The 21,728-nt window shown below is 37.3% G+C and overlaps 1 protein-coding gene across 11 annotated transcripts in view; it reads left to right on the top strand.

Moving 5' to 3' along the window:
* The window catches only part of LIMS1 (LIM zinc finger domain containing 1), a 146,701-nt gene extending 125,243 nt beyond the window's left edge, over positions 1-21,458 (top strand). For 7 of the 11 annotated variants that reach the window (XM_049115376.1, XM_025462720.3, XM_025462711.3 and 4 more), the window contains exons 3-10: positions 9,662-9,728; positions 10,787-10,907; positions 11,401-11,550; positions 12,929-13,079; positions 13,586-13,678; positions 14,459-14,507; positions 16,290-16,365; positions 16,553-16,740. In XM_049115376.1, coding sequence (XP_048971333.1) covers positions 9,662-9,728; positions 10,787-10,907; positions 11,401-11,550; positions 12,929-13,079; positions 13,586-13,678; positions 14,459-14,507; positions 16,290-16,365; positions 16,553-16,700 — 855 coding nt within the window. In that variant the 3' untranslated portion in view covers positions 16,701-16,740. Of the gene's footprint in view, positions 1-9,661; positions 9,729-10,786; positions 10,908-11,400; positions 11,551-12,928; positions 13,080-13,585; positions 13,679-14,458; positions 14,508-16,289; positions 16,366-16,552; positions 16,750-18,709 lie in introns of those variants that run through there. The other 4 variants (XM_035696101.2, XM_025462698.3, XM_025462683.3 and 1 more) reach the window with 2 other exon arrangements.
* The last annotated feature ends 270 nt before the right edge of the window (positions 21,459-21,728 follow it).

The raw sequence follows: 21,728 nt of genomic DNA, 5'->3' as shown, positions 1-21,728 counted from the left end.
AGCATGAGTTAGCAGCATCCAGGTTTATTACCTGCATTGGCTCCTTAACTCAAGATGAACTTCAGTCCCACCAGATCATGTGGTTCAGCTAGTGAACTTAAAGTTTGCCATCAAGACTGTAATCCATCACCACCAAAGAATAAAAAGTTGGTCTCATGATTCTTGGGCTCCATAGCTTCTGTCATCAATGACTGCTTTACTCAGGGTGTTTTTATTACAAGACCACATCAGTCATGTTCTCAGGACACTCCCATCTGTCTCACTTCGGTTTATCTTCTTTAAGTACACACAACATTTTGTTTATATCTTTAGTTTGGAGAGCATTGTACATGTTTCTTTATATGTTTATCTTCTTTCCCTCTAACTTTAAATACCTTGGTGTCGGGACTGTCCTCATTAATTTGGTATTTCTATCGTTTGTTATACAGTATTTGATGACTACTAGGTGCTTAATAAATACAATCCCGTGTATACGGTACTTGGATAGTAAAGATGGCAAGATAAAATGCTAATATACCCACTAGGAGCCAAGGCAGACATTTTCTAACATACACTTCAAAATCTTGGTACACTTTACTCATTTACCCGTCGTTCATCCCATGAACATTGTCCAGGCTTTGTTGTCCAGAGTGGTGGATGAAAGAAATGAATTCTTAAATAGAAACAAAGGAGATTTCAGTTTTGAGTAGAAGCCTGAGCCATGATGTATTTTCAGTACCATATGTGGACCGCTGACTTGATATGTTAGTTCAGGCCAGTGTGATAGTATTGAATAAACAAACTTTTTGTTTAAAACCTACAGAAAAGGGATACCTGGGTGGCTCAGCCATTGAGCATCTGCCTTGGCCCAGGGCGTGATCCTAGAGTCCTGGGATTGAGTCCCACATCAGGCTCCCTGCATGGAGCCTGCTTCTCCCTCTGCCTGTGTCTCTGCCCCTCTCTCTCTCTCTGTCTCTGTCTCTGTCTCTGTGTGTGTGTGTGTTTCTCATGAATAAATAAATAAAAATCTTTTTTAAAAAATAAAACCTACAGAAAAGTTGAAAGAATAATACGAGTATCATGTGCCCTTGTGCATCTCACACACACATCCTCCACACCCATCTCCTGCCAAATTATTTGAAAGTAGTTTATAGACACATAACACTAAATGCAATTACTTTTAATTTTTGTGTGTTTTGCAGAGGAGGTATAATGGAAGAGTCATAGTGAAGAATGATCTTTGGGAGGGTACTGACCTTACCAAAATCTTCTGTTATTGAGTAACATGTTATATCTAGTTGGGATTTTAATATAATCACTTCTGATACTTAGAGTACTATTTCTTATATTAAAAGCTCCCTTCCTCCCAGTTTGTTTAAATGACTCAAATAACTTTAAACTCTATCTCCAAGAGCATATATTAAATGGAAAAGAAAGAGCACAATTCTCTCTTTGTATATGGACTGGACTTAATGACTCACTTCTGACGGGGCTATAGAAAGGGTAACATAGAGGCACCTGGGTGGCTCAGTCAGCTGAGTGTCTGCCTTCAGCTCAGGTCGTGATCCCAGGGTCTTGGGATCAAACCCCACGTTAGGCTCCCTGCTCAGATGGTGTCTGCTTCTCCCTCTGCCTCTCCCCCTGGTTTGTGCTCTCTTTCTCTCTCTCTCTCTCTCTTTCTCTCTCTCTCTCAAATAAATAAAATCTTTAAAAAAAAAAAATAGAGGAGGTATAAAGTAGTAACTTTGCAGTGGCAAAACCTAGCAGATACCGTCCTAACCAAGTGATCAAGGTTCACATGACCATTAAGAAATCCTGTTGAGATTATGTACTCCCCAATATGATGCAAGAAATAGAGCACATTAAACCTCTGTGGTATTATCCCTCCAGATCTGCGACTTCAGCCTAATCAGGAGACAAACCCATAATGAGGATCACTCTATAAAACAGCTGACCAGTACCCTTTAAAAATGTCAAGGTCATGTAAGACAGTGCAAGACTGAGGAACTCTCACAGATTGGAGATGACCAAAGAACTTCAGTCTGTCAGACATTCATGAGATTTTCCACAAGAGTTGTTTATTCATCCTTTATTCACCATTTAACAATGTTTATAATATTCATTAGGCAGTTACAATGTGTCAGGCAGCCCATGTTACATTCTAGGAGTAGAATGATGAGCAAGCTGGCTAGAGTCTTAAGGAACTTACCCTACAGTGGGTTAAACTGGACTGCCCAAGATTGAATCATTAAAAGATATGAAAACTTCACAGTATTATAGACTGTTTGGTAATAGGGAGAAGTTAAATCTACCTGAGCACAGACCCCCCCCCCCACCCGCCCCAGAATCTCCTGAAAACTAGAATAGGATGATGTTTATAATGTTTCAGCAGAGTGCCTACTACTTGGTAAAAGAGCTTAATAAATGGAAGATAGTTGTTTTTAGAAAACAATCATGATGTGATTTTACAGGTTGTCAGCATGTACATCTGCAACAGCTTCTAGCCTAGTGTCTTGCCTTTAGAGGGTCCCCTGACTGAGAGAAGCTGCCAGTGAAGCCGGCATCCTAGGATTTCTCAGGAAACATGTATCCATAATTAGTCTATTTCAGGACCTCAGCATTTTTCTCAGATTTGTGCAGTGGGTGCAGAGGGTGAATTGTCTTTATTGGTACATGGTCAAAAAAGGAACCTAGTAATTCAGGGTTCCACACGCAATAGAATTACCTCTTCATCTGTGTTCAGATGGCCAATTCTCAAGTTCACAGTGTGTATTGGCAGAGAAGCCAGGAGACCTTTCAATCATGATTTTTAAGTTCTTAATAGAAACCCACAAGATAATAAATAAATAAATAAATAAATAAATAAATAAATAAATAAATCCCACAAGATAATATAAGACCTCTAGGTTATATTCTCTATTAGTCTGCCTAAGAGAGGTGATGGATACAGAAGAAGCCAGCACAGATTTTAGCGTCTGACAGCTGGGGAATGAATCCCAGCAATGCTGGCTTTGCAAGTTATTTAACATTTTTGAATTTCAGTTTTCTCTAACAAGATAATTACAAGGTAGCATGTACCGTACCTAGTAAGTTAGCTCACTCCCTAGTACCACTTCCCGGTGAGTACTGCTCAAATAAAGTAACGCTTGCACACACTAAACCAGGCTTCCTCAAGCAGCAGCACTGTTGACATTTTTTTTTTTAAATTTATTTATGATAGTCCCACAGAGAGAGAGAGAGAGGCGGAGACACAGGCAGAGGGAGAAGCAGGCTCCATGCACCGGGAGCCTGATGTGGGACTCGATCCTGGGTCTCCAGGATCGCACCCTGGGCCAAAGGCAGGCACTAAACCACTGCGCCACCCAGGGATCCCCCACTGTTGACATTTTGAGCTGGATAATTCTTTTTTTGAGAGGCTGTCCTGTACATTGTAGAATGTTTAATAATACCACTCTACCCACTAGATTCCCCAGTTGTGACAACTAAAAGTTTCTCTATACATTGCCAAATACCCATTGGGGAGCTAACTCACCCTCAGCTGAGAACCACTAAATGAGTGTGTCCCTTTGAGGAGGTTATGAACTTCACTATGGTAATACCAAGTCCATTTTAGGTGAGCATGTTTCCCAGGTTGTTTAGACGATACCCTCATTAAACAAAACCCTTTTTCTGTCTCTAAGAACTTGACTGCACTTAGAGTTAATTCCTGTGCCATAAATTTAATTAAAAAGTATTTCTAAACAGATTTCACTTAAAAAGACCTTCCAGAAAGCCTAATCTTCTGGTTTAAATAGGCACAAGGAAAGATAAGTATACCATTCTTGGATAGTCATCACTCAGCTATTCATAATGAAAATATCATTCTCAGCAAAGCAAGGTATACTATTTATGTGGTAATTAGAACTGGTTCCACAAACAAATTTATTTTTCTCTTTTCAAATGCCCTACTTCTGCATTTTAATTTTAAACAACTTTTAAGTATTATTGATTCTTTTAGTTTTGTCTGTATCAGCAGGTAGTGATCAGGGTAGTAATAAAAACGAGGAACACGTTAAAACAGTCACAGTGGTAGTGCTTTCCAACACTAGCACCAAGAGTTGAGGTGCTGTTTCTTGTATCATGTGAGTCTCTTGAGAGTAAGGTCACCTCATTTGTCTTACTTCACAGTCCTTCGCCTTGCCTTGAATGTAGTACGTTATATGTGGATAAATGACCTATAGTTGCTGATTTTAAAAGACTTGTGAGTTACATTAATATTTTTATTTCCGAAATAACTAAACCTCTGTTATGAGTGAGGTTACAAACTTCATTCTTCTGATTCCCTGCAAACCCTGCAAATTAGGTATTTTTATTCCCAACTTACATGTGGCTATGAGAGGCTCAGAGGCCTTGCCCATAGTTAACTAGTGGGGATGTGGTCAGATCAGGACTTTTTTTTTTATATATATTTTATGTATTTATTCATGAGAAAGAGAGAGAGGCAGAGACACAGGCAGAGGCAGAAGCAGGCTCCATGAAGGGAACTGGACGTGGGACTCGATCCCAGGTCTCCAGGATCAGGCCCTAGACTGAAGGCGGCATTAAACCACTGAACCACCTGGGCTGCCCCAGGTCAGGATTTTATCTCACACTTGCCTGTCTGCTCAAGGATGATGCCCTGACTCCAAAACTGAAATGGTTTCCTAGGACTGAGAAATAATGGTCCCTTATATGTGGCCATGACTGCTGCTTCATTCATTCAGTAAATATTATGGAAAGCTTACAACACAATGTGTGACAGGCGTGTAGACCACACTGCGCCCTAGTCCTAGGAGTGAATACAGTTTTCACAATGATTTGGGCAGAACTAAGGTGGCTTCCATGGTACTTTCCTCATTTTCAGACCAGGAAAATTTAGAAGGGTTGGATAAATGTATGAGTTCTATATGATTAGTGATCTTTGAATTGGTATTGTAGTTAGCTTCAAAGGGAAATCTCTTTCCATCAGTGCTGGTTTTCATGAGTTGCTAGTAGCTCCAATCATCCTCCAGTACATATGAAGAAATATAGGTAAAAAACCAAGTCAGCGGTGGCATGAGAAGGCTGTTTAAATGCCATTTCTGGGGCAGGGGCAGGGCTGGGAATACCTATGGAGACCAGAGGCCCTGACATCGACTATATATAGCCACTGTAATGACTCCTAAATCTAACTTTGTGACATCTTGGAGTATCTCCAGTAAAAGGATCATCTTAATATTTCCCCTTTGAAGATACTTTTGTAAGTAAAATGGAACCAACAGTTAAAGAGAGATATAATTCCAGAAACATTACAAATCCCAGTAGATTGAACTAAGGACTAGGAATGTGGTGTGCAGCCTTTTTCAGTTCAGCATAGTACACATTTAGGGGCTAGGTTCTTTGTTAATACTTCAGATTCCTTTCTCTCTCTCTTTAGTTTGAATTTCTCAGATGCGTCCTTTTTTCCCTATCACAAAATGCATAACAGGAAAGGCCAATTTATGATGAATGATTTAGTGGAAAGAGGGTTTACAAAGAGATTTCTTCACTCATTTCCTCTTATACAGAATCATAATTACTCAGGAAGGCTGAACCCTGAGAAGGGAGGTCTGGTGGAGAGGAAACTTTCCAACCAGAGGAGGTGCTTGTCTGCTGACCCTCTCACTTCAAAACCATTGACAACAAACCAGTACAAATCACCAAGTGAAGATCGTCAGCGTTTGCTTGCACTTACCTTGAAATGAGACAAGTTTCTAATTCTGAGCTTTCTTTAAAGCAGCAGGATCTCCCCACCCTCAAAGAGAATCTTCACAGAACTCAAAACAGTACAGAGCAGAGCTATTTTTGGTTCATCCTCCTCCATACTGAACAATCCCTGTTCCTTGCAGGTGGCAACAACCAGAGTTCTTAGACATTCTGTATGAGTAAGCACACTTCAGGATATGCAAGGGGTTTGGAATATGGATGGTTTCCAGAGAATCTATTCCTGGATCCTTGTATCTTGGTTTCAGGGAACTAAATTTCTGAAGTCTTCTTCTGAAAGTTAATTTGTCTGATAATATATTTATATTCACAGTAACACTTCTCTCACCTCACAAGAAAAAGGAATCTCAAATCTTACTATGAATAATTGCTCCAGGACACGAATCAGAAGACATTAGTCACGTGTCCTCAAAGTTGTAAGCCTTCCAGTCTTTCCCTACCTCATGAATTTTCTTGTTAAGGATGAAGCCTGGAACTGTGTTGGATGTTCTATATTCAGAATTGTGGCAGATTTGGAAATGTGGGGAGTAATCATGAGAACTTCCTTTTAAGACTTTGCCTTTTTCATTCCTAATCAAAAGGATTCATTCTTTTTCTTTAGTTTTATTGAAATTTAATCAACAGACAGCATTGTGTAAGTTTAAGGTATACAACATGATGATTTGATATATGTGCATATTGTGAAATGATAACCACAGTAAGGTTAGTCAACACATCCATCACCTCATGTAATTATCGTGTGTGTGTGTTTGTGTGGTGAGAACATTTAAGATCCACTCTCTTAGCAGACTTCAAGTCTACCATACAGTATTGTTAACTATATCTGTACATTAGATCCCCAGAACTTACTTATTTTATAACTAGAAGTTTGCCCCTTGCCTGACATTTCCCCATTTCCCCCATCCCTCCAAACCCCAGTAACTACCAGTCTATTCACTGTTTCTGTGAGTTTGGCATTTTTAGATTCCACATATAAGTGAGATCACACAGTGTTGGTCTTTCTCTGCCTGACTTATTTATTTCAGCATAATGGCATGCAGTTCTGTCCATTGTTTTGCAAATAGCAGGATTCCCTTCTTTTTTATGGCTGAATGGTATTCCTCTGTATATTTATACTACAGGACTCATCCTTTTAAAGGGAGAATCCTATAAGAGCAAAGCAGAAAGAGCAGTGGTAAGAAATTATAAACATGATGAGTTTATGTTAAAAGCCAGAACAAACAGCCAAAACAGAAGAGGCTTGGTGACTCTCACAAGGCATTGAGAGGTTAAACAACTTGGCCAAAGCCACGCAGCCAGTGGTTCTTCAGCCAGAATTTAAACTCGGGCCTTTCGGATCCATGGTCAGTGTTCTTAACTGCTACGCTATGCTACCTATTTGAATCACATCTTAAAAGACTTACTCGAGGGGCGCCTGGGTGGCTCCAGTGGTTAAGCATCCAATTTTTGGTTTTGGCTCAGGTCATAATCTCAGGGTTGTGGGATCAAGCACCATTTCAGGCTCCATACTTAGTGGGGAGTCTGCTTGCGATTCTCTTCCTCTCCCTCTCCTCCTCCCCTGCCCACTCCCTCTCCCTCTAAAATAAATAAATAAATCTTAAAAAAAAAAAAAAAGACTGGGTGCCTGGGTGGCTCAGTCAGTTAAGCATCTGTCTTTGGCTCAGGTCATGATCTCAGGGTCCCAGAATCCAGCCCAATGTCCGGCTTCCGTGCTCAGCAAGGAGTCTGCTTCTCCCTCTCCCTCTGTCCCTCCTCCCTCCTTGTGCTTTCTCCCTCTCTCTAAAATAAAGAAATAAATAATCTTTTAAAAAGAAAAGAAAAAGACTTATTCAAATTACAACTCATCTTGATTTTGTCTACCTTCTGCCAGTAAATATAATATATATACTGACTGCTGGATTCATTTTGTTTTTATTTGAAACAATATATGTCTCCCCCTTTTGTTAAATACAAACTAAAAGTTGAGTGTTCCTTTTCTTTCTTTTTTTTATTAAACTTTGTTTTAATGGGTCTCCAAATTCTGTGACAGATCTTTGGCCAAGTTGTTTCCATTAAAAATTACTGATTTTAAAAACTGTAATAAAACTGCCACACAAACACACACACACACACACACACACACACACACACACACACACTCCTTTCCTTCTAAAGATGTTGTGATGCATTATTATCATTAACCAGTCTTTTGCTATTAAATATAAGTGGCCAGTTGACACAAACAATTTTGAGCCTTGGTCTTTCACCACACTGGGGTGTGTGGTAAACAATTTATGGTTTCCGACTAAATCAATGGAGTTGATTCTGAGTCTATATTTTAATAGTTTTTGACTACTGCTAAAAGCAAAACATGAGATTTCTACATATATATGTAATATATATCCAGTAAAGGAACATATCTGCTTCATAAATAACCCCTGCTTGGGGCTATACAGTGCAATATGACACAGGATTGGCTAATACAGCAATAAACGTATCAGTGTATTACCACCTGTTTCTAACTTTTAAAAACAGATTCATTAAATGTATCAGAGCTTATTCATTATTCATTTGAATTTCAAAATGAAGTAAGCCTTTTTCTGGCACAAAATCTGCTTTGCGGGTCTGCCAATTAATTATAGCCGAGTAGGTTCAATAAATTGAGCAAATCTCCAGCTAATTTCCATGATTGAGCAAACTGAGTTGACTATTGATACATCATTAAAAATAGATTTTGATAGTCAAATAGCATGTGATATATTTGACATACAACTTGCAAGGGGTTCGATGATTCAAAGGGTGACAGGATATAATTCTCATGACTTATTTATGTGAAGAGGTTAAAAGCAACCCCCAAAATAAAAATTAATGTTGAACCCTGAGTCTTCCAATGGTAGGTCATATCAATCCGTGGATACATGGAATAATTGTGAGAGGAAGAGGAGCCCTGCTCATCTCATTAAGATAGGCTTTTCAAGTAAATAGTGGAAAGTGAAATTTGCCATTTGTGACATATTCATGTTTTGACCATTTGTGTATTAATAATCATTGTAATGGTAAATTAATCCAGAAGAAAAAGAATGTTTTAGAGCCTTATGGGTTCATAAAGTAAAACAAAATTTAAAGTTTCATAACATTTTAATTGCTAAGAAGTATGGTAGGGTGATCCGTTGAAGACTTTAGTATAGGGGTGCCTGGATGGCTTAGCGGTTAAGTGTCTGCCTTCCACTCAGGTCGTGATCCCGGGTCTGGGGATCGAGTCCTGCATCAGGCTCCCCACAGGGAACCTGCTTCTCCCTCTGCGTATGTCTCTGTGTCTCTCATGAGTAAATAAAATCTTTTTTAAAAAAAAGACTTCAGTATAGAGTTTAGGGGAAAAATATCACACCAGGATAAAACTTTGGGGAAAATGAAATGGAAATAGTTCAAGGAGAAAAGTGGAGGATAAAAATTTTTCCAACTATTAAAATAGAATATTTATTTTTTAAATCAGTTTTGGCCTCACTTTAAAATGTGTAAATCTAAAATATACTAGAATACCTACCATTTGTAAATATTTAAGCTTGTGGTACATTTCAGATATCAGCCCCCCCCCCCAAAAAAAAAAAGTGAGAAGGGGTTTGTGTGTATGTGACTGTTTTCTCAGGAGAGGGGTCTACAGCTCTCAATTAGACTCTTCAAGATGAGTCCGCAAGCCAGAAAAGAGCATCAGTAAAGGGAGGCCACTGGATTCTGGAGCCATATCAGGTGTCACCTCAGTTGTTTGGTGTATCTTTAGGGAAGGTACAAAAGTACATCTGCTTTTAAAACTCTCAGTAGAATTATAAATTATTAGGGTAGAGCACTTAGTTCAAAAACAACTTTCCTATATGTCTCCACAGAATAATTATATTCATCCTGTGATTGTTTCATCTGTACAAATTGATGGTACTTTCTATTTCAGTTTGAAGGAAGGAAGTATTGTGAACATGACTTTCAGATGCTCTTTGCTCCTTGCTGTCATCAGTGTGGTAAGTTTTGCTGCTGAATGGCAAAGTAAAAAGTGAGTCTCAAAATTATGTCAGTGGTGAAAATGGTGTTGGGTGCTCATTATAAGTAGCATCCAGGTGCTTTATCAGTCCTTTGCCTTAACATTAATATATAACAAACTGGGGATCTCTGGGTGGCTCAGTGGTTTAGCGCCTGCCTTTGGCCCAGGGCGCAATCCTGGAGTCCCAGGATCGGGTCCCGCGTCGGGCTCCCAGCATGGAGCCTGCTTCTCCCTCCTCCTGTGTCTCTGCCTCTCTCTCTCTCTCTCTTTCTCTGTCTATCATAAATCAATCAATCAATCTTTAAATATATATATGTATACATATATAACAAATCTTTAAATATATATATGTATACATATATAACAAACATATATAACAAGAGTGTCAAAACCCAGAGAGAAATGATTTTTAAGGACATCTACTGTAAAGTTAGTTTTTGATTAAGATTTTTATCAGATGATCTTTTGAAATGTGCCTGCCCCCTGTTAATTTAGCCTTTACCTACTCACTTTTGGGGTTGCTGAGAGAGGGAAAATATTGGAGGGGTGCTTCAGATGCTTAAGGATGGCTGTGTGTTATACAAGTGTTTAACTTGCTTGCATTTTAGCCACCTCACTGGTTGCTAACAATTCCACTAGAAGGTCTCCAGACATTGGAGAAACTGAGTAGAATGTTCTAAAATTTAGTGAAAGAAGAAATTAGGTATAGGTTTCAAGAAAATGTGCTGTGGATTTCAGTTTTCTCTGTCGGTAATGACCAGAAGTAAAAGGCATTTAAGAGAACCCTGTATATCATTGGGAAAAGAGAAAACCAGATCCAGAGATGTGATAAGACAACCAGAAACTATGACTACAGAATCACAACCAAGGACACAGGTGAAAGCTTCCTCCTAATGCAGTGCTCACTGTGGCCAACACATACCTAGAAAGCCCGAGTTGTGGAGAAAGTATTAGACATATATTTTTTTTCCGTGTCTTTTGCCTTAGTGCTTTTAGCAATAGGGTGCACACTGGATGTCCTTTGTTACTTTCCCACAGGTGAATTCATCATTGGCCGAGTGATCAAAGCCATGAATAACAGCTGGCATCCTGAGTGCTTCCGCTGTGACCTCTGCCAGGAAGTGCTGGCAGATATTGGGTTTGTCAAGAATGCTGGGAGGTAGGAGTTTTTCATCCTCATCAGGTGTGGTTGGAGAAGTAACTACTACAAGGCCATGCATGTTTTCCCCTGGGACTGAGACTCAAGACCTCAGTGTATCAGTTTGCCTGCTATCTGTTATGAGAGGACCCGAGAATTCTGTGTCCCTGGGCCAACAGAAGCAGGATACATACTTAAAATGGAGTTTCTTAAAGATCAGTCACTGGCTCAGTGGGTTGAGTGTCTGCCTTTGGCTCAGGTCAGGGTCCCAAGGTCCTGGGATATAGCCCTATGCCAAGCTCCTTGCTCACTGCAGAGCCTGCTTCTCCCTCTCCTTCTCCTTGCTGTTTTGCCTACTCCTGCTCTCTCTCTGTCAAGTAAATAAATAAAATCTTAAAAAAAAAACATAAAAATGATTTATTTAACTCTTTTTTAGGGCGTATTTCTTTTTAATTATTAGAAAGAACCTCAGATTTTAAATTTAAGTTTCTAAAAAAGTTTTGGCTTTGTTTAGACATCTATGTCGCCCCTGTCATAATCGTGAGAAAGCCAGAGGCCTTGGAAAATACATCTGCCAGAAATGCCATGCCATCATTGATGAGCAGCCGCTGATATTCAAGAATGACCCTTACCATCCAGACCATTTCAACTGTGCCAATTGCGGGTATTGCCATTTGATTACATAAATAGTAGAAATAAAATGAAAGATCACATATTTCTGTATTTCTGTTACTCCAGCACACCCGATTGTTTTTCTCCAACTTGTAATCTAGAAAATTTAAGACCTATAAGAAGTCAAGAGAATAATATAAAAAATACCTATGATTGAGTTTCATCACTTAACATTTTACCACATTTGAGTGTGCTTAGCATACACTCCCCCCATGTGTATGTATATGTGTGTGTGTACATATGTACATATCCACATACCTCTAAATATTCAGTCAATAGTAAAATATCCTCAACTGCCCCAAAACTATTTTTGATCACTGTTTTCTCAACACAGGACCAAAAAAAAAGAACTCTTAAAAAGTCTTCTCTTTGTACCTACATAATTTTTTTCAGTTGTAATAGAGTGTTATCTTAAAATATCCTAAGCTACTTTTATTTAATTTTGCTTTATTTACTTTAAAGGAAATTTTTTTCTTCAGAAACTCATGATAAATTATTAGGTTACAATTTTCTAAATTATCTAAAAATTAAATGGAAAGAGTTTAATATAATCAGTGTGAACGCACATGCTAAATTATTGCAGGGTGGAGAGAAATAAGGGTAAGCTAAAGATCAAGAAAACAACTTTGTGCTGTAAGTACAAAAAAATCACATCTTTTATTTGTGATTATCAGTTTATATCTTATTTTCTTGCCTATTTCACTCTGGAAGTTTTCTTTTTTTTCTTTTTTATTTTTTTACTCTGTGGAATTTTTCTCTGTTCATTTGTCATTAGCACTTCTAAGGAATTACTTAAAACAGATGAAATGTAAACAAGTCTATTTGGCTAATTGGTGCCACCTCTGCCTAAATGTTTACTGATGAAGGACAGAAAATAATAGTGAACGTTAGCATTTGGAGGAGGAACGTTCTGGGCATTTCATTTGTTTATTTTCTGTTAACTGTTAACTCTTAATAACCTGCAACAATTAATTGTCAGTAAATGGAACTAGTCTCTAACTAACCTCAGTTATTTTGGAAAGATAGTATTACCGAGTCCATCCTGAACATTGTGATGATTCTCTTCTAGCTTTTTAAGAAAGACAGAGGGATTATAATGTGATAATAGACAAGGAAGTGATAAATATGATCAGTATCCAGACTTATTTGTACATTTTATCATCGTTGCATGATGATGTTTTGACAGGAATCTGAAACCCATTCAAGCCTATTAATTTAGGCTACTGTGAACAACACTGAGGGAAAAAAAAGTTACAGGGATTGTTAGAATGAGTCTTCAAAAACCTGCTACAAAGTATGTCAGCCACATTGGCTGCTTGTTTCTTCTCTCTCAGTAGTAGTATTTAGTTGGGTATCTTCCTCATGGACAGGAAGGAGCTGACAGCTGATGCCCGGGAGCTGAAGGGAGAACTGTACTGCCTGCCGTGCCATGATAAAATGGGAGTCCCCATCTGTGGCGCTTGTCGACGGCCCATTGAAGGGCGTGTGGTGAATGCCATGGGCAAGCAGTGGCATGTGGAGGTGAGTCTGAAATGGTGGAGGAGTAACCAGGACTTTTGAATTTCCATCATTCAGATGTGCTGGCAAGTGTAGGAGATTCTGAAGATTAAATATGGACATTTTTGAGACAAATGACCTTGTAGAAAATTAATATAGAATACACACTGCTTTTGTGATCTCTCAGTAATGATACAGGATGTGCTCTTTTGTTCTTAAATCCTTCTTGAAGCAGGAAATGTCATGGTCCATATCCAACAGCCCCTCCCTTATAGATGCTACTAACATGTTGACCTCTTTTCTCATTCTGTGTTGTTTAAATAGGCCATGTCTTTAACCTGTCAGAACCTTAATTCAAGACACCTGAATTAAGTAAGACTGAACATGTCACAGGGGGAGCCCTGGCAAAGTGAAGTAACTATATCAGACTTGCATGTGTCTTCCTTGAGGATAGTTTAACTTTGGAGTTTTACTTCATTAAATAAATAAAAGATGGCAATTCAAAAATGACCTCTAGCAATTTCTTTCAGCATTTTGTTTGTGCCAAGTGTGAAAAGCCATTTCTTGGACATCGCCATTATGAAAGGAAGGGCCTGGCCTATTGCGAAACCCACTATAACCAGGTATGGTTTGTACTCATTGGATACTAGATACACTTAGATGAATTTGAACTTAATATTTTAGCTACAAGGAAATCTCTTGGAAAATGTACATTGGACTGAGAGCTCTCCTTTTGACTTTTTATTTGGGAGATAATTTTAGACTCACAGGAAGGTTGTAAAATAAAAATATAAAGAATACCTATGTACCTTTTACTTCATCATTTGCATGTGTTTTTCTCTATAAAATGATACATTAATAAATGCACATATCTTTATATACAAATATATGTATTATATATGCACCTATGTTTTCTGAATTATTTGCTGATAAGTTCATCGTGGTCCTTTACCCCTAAATATGTCACTTTATATTTCCCAAGAATATGGAGTGCTCTTAGATAATTGTAGTTAATCAGTATGGATATAATACTCTAGTGTACTTATTCCAGTTTTGTCGCTTGTATCAGTAATGTCCTTGTATCATTTTTTTCCACTCCAGAGCCGGACCCTGTCTAGGGTTGTTATTTTCCTTTAGCTTCCTTAAATTTGGACCATTTCCAAAGCCTTCTTTTGTTTTTGATAGTGATGAAATGTAAATTATTTTCACTGTAAAAAGCAAAAACTAGTCAGTGAACTTTACTAATTTTCTCTAGTACTGGTAATTCTGGATCTAGGTAGCCAGTAATTTGTTTTAAATGGTAGAAAGAACAGAAATTATATTAAATTGTTTGATGTTATAAAACTTAGTTTAACACATCTTGAATTTTTACCACCTTTTTTTTTTTTTTTTTTCTTTTTCAGCTATTTGGTGATGTTTGTTTCCACTGCAACCGTGTTATAGAGGGTGATGGTACGTGTCTGTAGGTATTTTTATATGGCATCATTTTGACACAAAAACACTTTGGTAATGTGAAAATTTAGCAGTCACTGACTGCTGCTGTTTGGAATATGATCATTATCAGTTACTTTTTTTCTGTCTTTGGCATATTTCTCAAGTCATCCATAGCTGAGATGATAATACCCTAAGAGTTGGATATGTTACTCCTTTATGATAAATACTTTAGGGCAGTGCCACGGGATTGTTACGGTAGATATTGTGGGAACATTCGTGGCCAACCTTGAGATCTGTTTCTATTTCTATCCCCTGGAATTATATAACTTGGAAGCTGTAGGGCGGTGTTTATTAGGAACAGCTCAGTCTGCCATGGCAGTCAGCGAGAGTCACTTTAACCCTGCAGATGCTAAAACCTGGCAGTTTTCTATAGACATTTCTAGGCTGGCCAGCCTTGTCCTGTGGTAATTAGGCAGGACTAATTAACTGGGACAAAACAGAAGCAGCTGTGTTTGCTAATAGTGGCTAGCACAATTCTGCTAGAAACTTCCTGGCAAAGTTTTAAACATTCTTGTTTGCAGCATGCTTCATGGTTCTCGTCAGAGAACCCAACTTGGGAAATACTTTGCAAAACACTGCCCATGATGCAGCTTGTGAAAGGAGTAGTTCAGGAGAGCACTCTTCAGTGCCATAGAAAATAAAACTTAACTCCCTCCTATGAGGGGTAATTGTCAGGTGAGAGAAGCTGTCAAAGGAAGCTCACTTCTTGTCAGCTTTGAGAGAAAAACTTCCACAGACAAATAAGTTAATGTCTGGATTTTTTTAAAATATTTTATTTACTTATTTGAGAGTGAGCAAGCGAGCGAGCACAAGCAGTGGCAGCGGCAGAGGGAGAAGCAGGCTGCCCACTGAGTAGGAGCCTGATGCAGGGCCCCATCCCAGGACCCTGGGATCACGACCTGAGCCAAAGGCAGACACTTAACCAGCTGAGGCTACCTAGGCACCCCTGGATTTTTTTTAAAAAGATTTTATTTATTCATTCATGAGAGACAGAGAGAGAGAGAGAGAGAGAGAGAGAGGCAGAGACATAGGCAGAGGGAGAAGCAGGTTCCATGCAGGGAGCCCGATGTGGGATTTGATCCTAGGACTCCAGGACCACGCCCTGGGCCGAAGGCAGGTGCTAAACCAGGGATCCACCCAGGGATCCCCACCCCTGGATTTTTTTAAATTACTTATCTTGTCCATATTTCTTTGTTGGGCCAGTGGCAGTCGGCATGGAAAGGTAATAGCAAGTGTGCTCGTAGGCAGGCCCTGTGCCAGAAAAGCTCATCTGAGTGACGTAATGCATGTTGAATATCTACCCCCCGTCATCCATGGGAGTGAGAGGCCAGGCTTTGATGGGAAGACATGGTACATACCATTTATATACCTCAAGGGAAAGAAGAAAAATGTTAACTATAAATAAAGATTGAAAATGGTGATCGTAATCTTCCCTAAGATGAAGCCTACAGTCATGGAAGACATAAGTGCTCCATTTTTTTTTAAATGTGGAAAAAATAGCCTTAAATAAATTGATTTGATTGATTCAGTAAACATTAGCAGCACTAAAATTTTTAGTCATGTGATTCTTTTGTAAGAAAACCTCTTGAAAAAAGAAAAGAAAAGAAAAGAAAAGAAAAGCTCTTGAGAACCTCTTCCACGCGTCATGGAAGCCACCTCAGCTCTCTTTGAGTTGAAAGTGTCAGCTCCGCTGCTTTCCATACCAATGTGTGTGACCAGTTGTCTTTCCATTTCCTCTAGTGGTCTCTGCTCTGAATAAGGCCTGGTGTGTCAACTGTTTTGCCTGCTCGACCTGCAACACTAAATTAACACTCAAGTAAGTCTACAGTTTTGTCCAGTGTGAATCCTAAGACTGAACACGTTGGGGTAACATTCTTATAAAATACAATTTTTAGAAAGAGAATTGATTCCTTATTTTTTCAGTGTAGGCCTTCTGAAAGTAAAGGTTCTTCTTTTAATTGTTTTATGTTCTTTCTTCTATTCCTTCTTTGTTCTGCTCAAAGGGATAAGTTTGTTGAAATTGATCTAAAACCAGTCTGCAAACACTGTTATGAAAAAATGCCAGAAGAATTTAAGAGGCGACTTGCCAAACGGGAGAGAGAAGCAAAGGATAAGGAGAAGCAGAAAAAGAAAAAGCCAGTCTGTTTGTAAACTTTTCTGTCCCTTCTGTCATCATTTTCACTGCTTTCTTCTTTGGTTAGTTCTTTAGAGTATATTTTGTTCTGTTTTGGTCTTTTGCTTCTTTTGTTTCTTTTTGGCATGTATTTGTAGCTGTCAGAGATTGAAATACAAGTACTTTTCCGGTGTAGAGCTGGTCCTTTTGCTTAATTATTAAAATTATTAAAGCCTACGTTAATAAATCCCCACCTACTACCAGCTTGTACTTATTTCCCTTAATCTGTCGACTCCCTCATCTCCTTGTTTAGATCACAACATGGTATAGATTTTTTTTTTTTTTTAACAAGTGGATTCAAAAGGAAGAATTCCAGTCTTTAATAGATATTGGGAAAAGTTTTTAAAGTATTTTTCTCTGGTAATTACAGCTTTTAGAATCCTGGTTTTTGGTTTCTTTGCCAAAAATAATTTAATTGATAAATTCCAAGTGCCACATGTTCTAGGCTCTGTTAAATCCCCTCAGCATGTTTCATATCTAAGCAAAGACCACTACTGTACATAATAAATCCACTGACTTTGGTGTCTGTGTGCACTTTCATAGAGTGCTCATTGCTGCTGTTTATGAATTCATCTTCTTGATGTTTTCAAACCCTACTCTATTCCTGATTTTTATAGGAAATAGTTCAGTCTTTGAAATTCTGCTGAATTACTAGCATGATTGTCCCATTGTTCCTTCTCAGTCACCATTGTGTTCCGAGCCCCAGAAGTTTTTTATTGGCACAGTTTTTGTTTCCTTCCATAAAGAGGAATTAAAATTCAAATGTAAAATTAAAACAGTTGAGATTTGCTTAGCAGTATCCCTGAAAGCAGTGATAATTTATTTCCTTTATCCAAAAAAATGGCAGTTTTAATAGCTTTCTTGCTAAGAAGTCTTTGGGAGAAAATAAAAACTCAGGAATACTATTTAAATCAAACTGTCAGTGAAAAAATAACATCATTTGAATTTCTCTCAGCATTAATATCTCTGTGAAAAACAGAAGGGAATACTTTCCATGTGATGCTTGAAAATAAAAGAGTTTTCATTTTATTAAATATTTGATTAGGAATTAACTTTGCTCTTTAAAATTGTATCACCTGATTTAATCATTTGCCGTATAATAATATACCACTGGATTTGTTCCAGAAGTGCCACCTAAAAACAAGTTAAGAGAAGGCACAGGTTATAAGGTTGTATATTTCCTCAGTTCACAGCATAGGACCCTAGATTCCAACGGTAATACAAAATTGTAATTACCATTTGGAAATGCATAGCAGACAGTTAAGCTGCCTGAAAACCTGGTCTCTCCAGAACTGTTTTACAAGTAAACTGATAATGTGTCTTGCTCTAGCTTTTAAAAAAAGAATTGAGTTCTCCATACAGTTAACCATTCACAGAATGGAACCACAGGCAGTCTATTTCATTTCTGTTTCCTAGGAGTGACTAAAAACTGTCCTATGTCACCCCACCAACCTTTCTGTCAGATAGCCAATCAAAATAGTACATTGCAATTTAAGATTTCTTTGAAAGTGATTTTTGTTGTTGTTGGAGATAGGAGGCAAACCATTTTATGCAAAGAAAGATGAAACCTCATAGCCTACCTCATTTAAAATATTAATTAAGATTATTTTGCCTTCAACAAAGAGAAGGTCATTCAAATTACAGAAATACAACCCTGGGCAGTTTACATAGTACTTTAATGTGTGATTGATTTTACTTACCTAAACTATACTGACATTAGATGTCCTATATACATAGTACAGACCAAAATGTAATTATGTTTTGTATTATACAGATAGATGTATAAGATCAATTTATAAGGACTTTTTTCAAATGATATTGTAATTTTTTACATTTACTACAATGACAAAAGTTGAGATGAGAATTAGTTTTTTGCTCTGAATATCAATGTCATGTGTCTTCATTTACTTCAGTAAAATTACCTCACATTATTTATATATGTGTTGAATACATTTCTACTTATTTCCTTTATTGTTACTGTCTTTAGGAATAAATTTGTGGAGTTTGACATGAAGCCCGTCTGTAAGAAGTGCTATGAGAAATTTCCATTGGAGCTGAAGAAAAGACTCAAGAAACTAGCTGAGACCTTAGGAAGGAAATAACTTCCTTTATTTTTTTTCTCTCTTCTATGCAAATAAAAGAGATTACCAACATTACTTGACTTGATCCACCCTATTTAAAGCTGTATCTCAAAATAGTTGAGAGTAAAGAGGGCCTGTATGAATGAGTTTCTTCATTTCCTTCTCATTAAAAAAGAAAAAAAGCTTGTGTAATTAAAACACAGATGAAATCATGATTTGCTTTTGTTAATAACCCTTATCAACTTGTCAAAATGTAGACTATATTTAACAACAGACAACACATGGTATAGATGTTAGATTTTAATTAAGGTCCAAAAAAATTAGTTTAACTTTTAAAAATGAAAGTAGGGAGTCAGCTTTCACAGGACTCAGATTTTTTTTAAAAATGGAAACATTGTTTTACTTTGTATTCAAAAGATAAATAATTCAAACTGCTGCTAGGAAGGACATAAGGAAGAAAAATAACCAGCCAAGGAAAAGAACTCTTGTAGAATCCAAGTATGTTTACCAAACTAGTAGCTATAAGAGGAGTACACACATTACTAAGACAAGAAACAAGTGTATTCAGAACTACTTGATTTCTTTTTGTTGTTGTTAAATGCAATAATTATGCTTGGTTTTATAATTTGTTCTCCTTGTGAACTTCTTCCTTCCTACAGTTATTTAACACAGTAGTTATAGCTAGCTAATAGTATGCCTTTCTAAATTTTGTGCAAAAAAAATTTATACTAGGCATTTGAAAATTCAGTATACTTTATGATATTGGAAGAAATGAAGTATTTTTTAACATATTATAGCAAGTATGCTTCTAAGCTTAAGGTCAAAGATGTAGGTCTTAGAATAGGACACAAAATTAAATTTTATGTAGCTTGGAATGTATCACTTAAAAACAAGTGAATGTATATGTATTGGTCTTACTGCCTTTATAACCATGCTAATGTCTATGCTTTATATGTAATCAAACTTGCCTTGTCTTAGAAAAACACATATGTTATTCAGGAATTCTAGCTATTTCATGCAATACCAAAAATAAGTGCATTGACTGAGATTTGTAAACCCAAAATCCTCTACCACAGCTATGGTGATACTTGATTTTTTATTTTCCCTCCTTTTTGTGGGAGATAATTAATTTTTGTCATCTTGTCAAAAGAGAATGATATGGATAGATGTTTCAAGTTTTTCATTTCAAATCTTGTAATTGGATTTTATTTACTATAGGGAGGAGATTAAAATGACACTTTTAAATTGGAAGGGGGATGTTTAAATGTCAATTTTAGGTCAAAAGTAGTAGATTATTCTACTTTATAAAAAGTGTTTTTATTTTATCTTGAAGTTTCTGGCCATTCTTTCTTGATAAACTTGTATGCAAACCAAATTTTGTGAATATTTGTTAAATGTTGCTGCTGCTGTGTTACCATTTTAAAAAAAGTTCCCAACATAGACTTTTTAAGGAAGAAATTATTGGTTTCTAAAAAAATTGCTGAAATGTCATTTTGCCATTAAAAAAAAAAAAAAACTCAGGATGTACCACTCTGCCATTAAAATATTTCTATGCATGTATGTTTTTAAAAGTTTGTGCATGCACTTTACAGAGTAAATTCTATTTCGGTTTTCTGATCATTTATAACGTATTACTTTTTAGTGTTCTTTTAGAATTCAAAGAATTATCAGCGATTGAAAATAATCAATATATAGTTTAAGACTGTATGTACTCAGAAGTTTAAAACAGTCTTTGCATTTGACAGTAAGAATCAAAATCCCTTCAGTGTGCCTTTGTCAGCTAATACATGACCAGCAAGGAAAACTTTGAAAGTATTTATTAAATACTCTGGATATAGACAAAATAGTACAGGCTTTACAATTTGGGGTCTTGATGCTAAATTGTCAAATACCCCTAACACCAGAAATAAGGAACAGTAAAATAACCACTTACCCATATTCTCAACCGGTTTGAAGATGCCTGAACTGAGCTCAGCTGCTTTGTTTATGTATCTTATGTAGCCAGGCTTCTCCTGCAGCCCTGCTGCTGTCTGCTCATTCTTCTTTTAAAATACAAGTTAATATCTCCTGGAAGTTTGATATGGTAAGTCTCTGCTACTTCAGGATATTTTGTCTAGATACAGTACTTTCTTCCCTGATAGATGCATCATTGCAGCCCTGGGAAAGGAGGAGGAAGTCGAAAGTTTGTGGAATAGAAGACGGGCTTGGTTGAGCTCATAATATTTTTTGTAGAGTTTTTCCTGGCTGTGGAAAAACTCAGGCTGGTAAGCATTTCTCTGTTTAAAGTCCTACAAGGCAATTTGAAATAATTCATTCTTCTTACCCAACTTCTAAGTGCTCTTTTTCTCACCAAGCCTAATATAATTGAGGGAAATGTCGGGGTGCTGGCTTAAGGCTGCACACTGACATCTGGATCATGTTCAAAGCCTTATTAACATTGTACCTAAAATGATAGGCCACTTTGCCTCACTTACTTGCCAAAATAGCCATTTCTAAGTTAAGGAAATTTTGAGGTAGTCTTAACAGCATTCTTGTATTTCATTTTAGATTGTAAGCTCGATGGCAGGGACACTATATTGTTAAATAAGCTTTTATATAGCAACCATTGCAGTATACTCTTGGTGCTTAATAAATGCTCATGATTATTAAGAATAATCCTATTGTCCATTGTTTCATTTGGAAGACTGAGGCATAGAACTACGAGAAGATAGGACTAATGTTTAAGAAAACCATCTTGGTGGGGTGCCTGGCTGGCTGGCTCATTTGGTGGAGCGTACAACTCTTGATCTCAGGTTGTGAGTGTGAGCCCCATGTTGGGTGTAGAAATTACTTTTAAAAATAAAATCTGTAAGGGGCGCCTGGGTTACTCAGTCGGTTAAGTGTCCTACTCTTGGTTTCAGCTCAGGTCATGATCTCATGGCTCCT

Source organism: Canis lupus, chromosome 10 (assembly GCF_003254725.2).
Source record: "Canis lupus dingo isolate Sandy chromosome 10, ASM325472v2, whole genome shotgun sequence".
Lineage (NCBI taxonomy): Eukaryota > Metazoa > Chordata > Mammalia > Carnivora > Canidae > Canis > Canis lupus.
Note: the sequence above shows the minus strand (reverse complement) of the source record. Positions and strands in the feature narration are given on the sequence as shown.